The sequence below is a fragment of the Lolium perenne genome, chromosome 3 (assembly GCF_019359855.2).
Source record: "Lolium perenne isolate Kyuss_39 chromosome 3, Kyuss_2.0, whole genome shotgun sequence".
NCBI lineage: Eukaryota > Viridiplantae > Streptophyta > Magnoliopsida > Poales > Poaceae > Lolium > Lolium perenne.
The window spans coordinates 224177897-224182966 of NC_067246.2; the positions used below are offsets into that span (position 1 = coordinate 224177897).

At 43.1% G+C, this 5070-nt stretch overlaps 1 protein-coding gene across 1 annotated transcript; it reads left to right on the plus strand.

Annotated features, from left to right (window-relative positions):
- Positions 1–2167: 2167 nt before the first annotated feature.
- LOC127343499 (membrane protein PM19L) lies at positions 2168–3354 on the plus strand. The gene is made up of 4 exons (XM_051369628.2): positions 2168–2411; positions 2506–2725; positions 2855–2900; positions 3019–3354. The coding sequence occupies exons 1-4, from the start codon at positions 2285–2287 to the stop codon at positions 3094–3096; spliced, it is 471 nt and encodes a 156-aa protein (XP_051225588.1). The 5' UTR covers positions 2168–2284; the 3' UTR covers positions 3097–3354.
- Positions 3355–5070: the final 1716 nt, after the last annotated feature.

The window sequence follows — 5070 nt, forward strand, 5'->3', positions numbered from 1 at the left end:
TGCCATGCCCCCCCGTCTCTAGTAGGTCGTGGAGGCGATCTCGGGCTTCTTCTGCGTCACGAGGGCGCCCGGGGCAGCATCCTTGGGTTCGACAGAGGAGGTGGCTCTCTTCTGCGCCGGAGAGGGTCGGCCTGCGGTTGGTGGTGGTGGATCTTTTGATCTATCACCGCGATGCGGCGGCGAGATGGAGGAGCATGGAAGCCGGCGATGGTGTCGCCGGTGGAGGGCTGGATTGGCCAGCCCGGGATGGTTGCCGACGTGGGGTCCGACCTGTATAAAGGCGGCGGTCCTAGGGCCTCTCTTGCGTGAAGAGGAGGACCTACCGGAGGCCTGGACTCGTGATCTGGCCGGAGGGTTGAGTTCCGGAAGGCTCCGCCGGCGAATGTAACAGTGCTTTGCCTGGAGTTTGCTGGATCGGAGGTATTCGGTCGTGCGCACCCATGCTTTTATTCCGACCGATTGGTTCTGGAGGGAGCGGCGCGAAGCTATTTTTCTCTGTTGACATCAAGTGACTATGGATCCATGATGAAAGTCGGAAGAAGAGAATTTTATGAAGGACGGAGGGGAGGACTAGCTAAGGGAGGTTCAAGTCTCCACGCTGTTGAGAGACTGGCTTGGTGTTCCGGGCTTCACAGCAGCGGTATGAAAGTGGAGGCGACAACACAGGTGAAGCGCAGAGTCCTACCTTTCAGGGTGAAAACCCAAGGTCTGACCTTAACTGGTTGTGCCTGGCAATGGCCTTGTTGGAGGCATTATTTTGAGAGCGGGGACTGTCTTCAGGGTGAAAACCTAAGATCTTTGATCGGGCGACGATGGTGTTTGAGCATTGTTCCCTTCTTGGAGGCATCATTTTTTGGAGAGGCTGTAATTCAGGTGTTGTCTTGGCGGTGGATGTACTGCTGTTGTTAGGCCCGAGATACTGTAGCGGGACTTTTATTTCTTAGTTTTCTTTTCGTTTTTTGGCTGTGTGCATCCGTAGTGCCATTAGGGTGGTCCGTTGTTGCAGAGACTGGGTGTAATTGGTATCTTCTTCATATTAATATATTTCCTTTATCGAAAAAGCTATGTTTTCATCACATCCCAAGCAATAATAACTGTACAAAGTAATAAATATTTATCTTTATACTATATTGCCGATACCCTACTATAATGTTACTCTATCCTTCCCAAAATGGGACGTATATAGTTTTTTTTTGTCAAAGTCAAACTCTTTCAAGTTGGACCAACTATATAGAAAAAAGTTTTAACATTTGTGATCTCAAACCGATATTGTCACAACCATTGTGAAATATATTTTCATATTGTGTATATTTGGTATTGTAGATGTTTACTTCCTCTGTCCTATGAAACTTGTCTTAACTATATTGGAATTTTGATACATCTAAACACTATTTAGCATCTACATACATCTAATTTTAGACAAAGTTAAGACAAATTTCATAGGACGGAAGGAGTAGTTTGTTAAACTTTCATTTTTTTTTATTTTTGACCAAAAACTATATGCATCCTTTTTTGGAAAGAGGAAGTAGTAACATAGACTAATAATATGCTCAAGTCCTAAGACCACACATGGTAGTCATGTAATAACAAGACAAAGTCCTTTACCCCGTCGTCGCAACCGTCCATCTCATGATCCAACACAACACATACATCCAAATCTTGACAAAGTTAAGAAAAGTTCATAGGACGGAGGGAGCAGTCAATTAGACTTTACTTTTTTATTTTGATCAAAAGCTATATGCATCCTTTTTAACCTAACAAAATTGTGGATTCGAAGGCCAAAGCTGCGTTCTTGTGTTGTGGAGTAAAGGAATAAAGCGCGGGAACTAAACAAACTGAACTGGAAGGATGCACGCTCGGCAGGGAGAAGGAAAGGTATCCTCTGTCCAGTCCAGCCAGCTAGCCGTCATTTTATCCTGGAGACGAAGGGATCGAATCTCTGACAAGTCGATCCGGAGGCGACGGCCGAAAGCTAGCCCCCGGCCGGCTGCGGGAACGGCTGCCTTAAGCATCAAGTTTGTCACAAACTTGACGTAACCCGGCCGGCCTGCGCAAGCAATCAGCTGTCCAGGCAGCCAGCAGAAGCAAGGAACAAATTCAGCCAGCATGTAATAATCTGCATTTGTCCATTGCTCGTGCGTCGTGCAATCCAGTTCTATATATAAGGCGCAGCCGCTGATGCTACCGGTGTGCAGCTTGAAGTACTGACTGGTAGAAGAAGCAGAGCGCAGCACAACCTCCGATCGATCGAAGCGGTGCTCAAGATCAGCTTCCGCGCACACGCATGGCGAACGCTGGGCTGAAGCCGGTGGCCGGCATGCTCCTGGTGCTCAACTTCTGCATGTACCTCATCGTCGCCGCGGTCGGGGGCTGGGCCATCAACCACGCCATCAACAACGGCTTCTTCATAGGTGCGTAACTAACCCTGCACTCGTGATCAACAACCGGCCGGCGGGGTCTGTCCTGTGCTGATTTCCTGGGCGTGCGCCATTGTTATTACCACAGATTCCGGGCTGGCGCTGCCGGCGCACTTCTCCCCGATCTACTTCCCGATGGGAAATGCGGCGACCGGGTTCTTCGTCATCTTCGCGGTGATCTCCAGCGTGGTTGGCATGGCGGCGGCGCTTGCTGGGTTCCACCATGTCAGGGCGTGGAGCCACGAGAGCCTGCCGGCGGCGGCCTCCTCCGCGTTCATTGCCTGGACGCTCACACTGCTTGCCATGGGGTATGTACATATCACACAACGTTCGACTATTACAAGGCTATGCTAGCAGACACTAGCTATTTTTCACTTGAATTCATGGCCTGGCCTGGACTTACTTTTGGCCCTCTTGGGTAACCTCTTATTCTCCAGACTGGCCGTCAAGGAGATTGACCTGCACGGCAGGAATGCTAGACTGGTAAGATCGACAAACGTACCTCTTGATTTGATCTCCATTCATCGGGGATCAAGTTATGTGCTGCGACACGTTATTTATTAGTACTAAGTATCTTGTGATCGTCTTGATTCTCTTCCAGATAACCATGGAGGCTTTCACCATCATACTCTCGGGGACGCAGCTCTTCTACATACTCGCTATCCACGGAGGGAGGTGAAGGGGCTAGCTGATCAAGAATTCATGGCGAGGGAGTACCTAATTAAGCGTGGTGAATCATCTTGGCGAGCATTGGTTCTCGGTCGGGTTGCATGTGTACAACTTTGATGTGGTCGGGAAACTTGTATTGTGTGGTTAACTGACGAGATGGGTAGGCACTGTGCATGTGTGTTTGTTGTGTGCGTGTGTGTAATGTCGCGTGAGTCGCATGTTCGGATTTCCGTGTAATTAATTTGTTCAATGGAGTATATTCATTTAATCGTGTGATAATTTCACGGAAAATGGTTGGTTATAACGTAATGATTCGCTTCGACCAACCAATCCACAGTTTGGATCGGTTAGGTACTCTCACCCTAGGGTGGAGTACTTCCTCTGTCCCGGCCTATATATAGTTCTTTTCCGTATATATATATATATATATATATATATATATATATATATATATATATATATATCTAACCAACATAATATAAGATACATATTACAAACATATATGATTAGAAAGTTCAGGCGTTATACTTTATAATTGTATAATTTGTAGTATTTTATTTATCATATTGATAATCTAGGGATACACGCAAACCCTATACACCGGGATGGAGGTAGTACTCCATCCATTTTTATATTTAAGGCCACAAACTCACATTTCAAGTACCAAAAGAACACATCCAACTAATAAATAACACTATTATTTTTGTGGAAATACTATCGTATTTTGGGCTAATTAAACATACCGCATGTGGTGCCTATTTCTTTATTGTTGCGTGCAACTTTTGCAGCAATGAAAACCATCTTACGAGATAGAAATATAATCAATTTTTTTACTTCATTAGTGTTAGTGGACTTATATATTGGCAAAATGTAATGTTGATAGTGGCCTTACATATATTTTTCAAAAAATTCAAACTATATAAAGTTTGACTAAGTTTTTAAAATAAATTACTAATATGTACAATACAAAATTGATATCATTAGATACATCACAAAATGCATTTTCATATGATATCTATAAAATATTAAAGGTTGTTAATAGTTTTTTTTAAAAAAATTGGACAAAGTTACTTAGCTTGACTTTTTGTTAAAAAAAACCTTATTTAGGGAGTACATCATATTTTTTGTCCAATCTAAACAACCTTTTCTTTTTTCCTATGATATATGGGCAGAGGGAAAATCTAATCTACAGTCACCTACCTACACTAATCCACCCATGTTGTACTCATCCCGAGAAATTTCTCTCTATTGCCCAGGAGATTCCTACCGTGAAATTGCCAGTGGTTGGCGCACGACAGTCGACGACCCAAAAGGCCCAGCTACACTTGCCGCCCAGGTAAGCCCATCTTATTTTACAGTATGTTTCTTTTTCTTTTAGTTCTTTGAAGCAACTTTTTTTTCTTATGTGTTGTGTTACTTTATTTTCCGCTCCTTTTCCTACTTTTTATGTTTCCTTTTATTTTTTTCTCCTTTTATTTTTCACTTAATTAGGCCACAATTTAGTAATGATTTGCTGTGCACTGTTACCAGATTAATCTCCACAAATTGTTTCACATATAGTTGTGATTTATTTCTCGACGGCGAAGTTTTGTTCTGTTTAGTCTGAATTAGAATTTTCTAGTAGTCATGATTTGATTTTCATGTGTTCAACTTTGTTTCACATGCTCTATTTCTTCTTCTTCATGTACTCGTGATTTGTTCTGTAAGCTCTAATTTTTTCTTCTAGTATTACTGATTTGTTCCATATGGTCTAAATTGTATTCCTCTTTTACTTGTGATTTGTTGCGTACGGTCTAAATTTTGTTATGCTTGTACTCATGATTTGTGCCACAATTACTAAAATTTTGTTACTCTTGTACTCATGATTTGTTCTGGACGTCTAAACTTTGCTCATCTTGTTTTCGTAATTTGTTCCACATGCTCCAATATTAGGTCTAAATTTTGTTCACTTGGGGTCAGAATGTGTTCCATGAGTGCTGAAATT

Coding starts and splice junctions, on each gene's coding strand:
- LOC127343499 (XM_051369628.2), top strand. CDS start 2,285: ATGGCGAACGCTGGGCTGAAGCCGGTGGCCGGCATGCTCCTGGTGCTC. Junction 2,412..2,505: donor CAACAACGGCTTCTTCATAG/GTGCGTAACTAA, acceptor TTATTACCACAG/ATTCCGGGCTGGCGCTGCCG. Junction 2,901..3,018: donor ACGGCAGGAATGCTAGACTG/GTAAGATCGACA, acceptor ATTCTCTTCCAG/ATAACCATGGAGGCTTTCAC.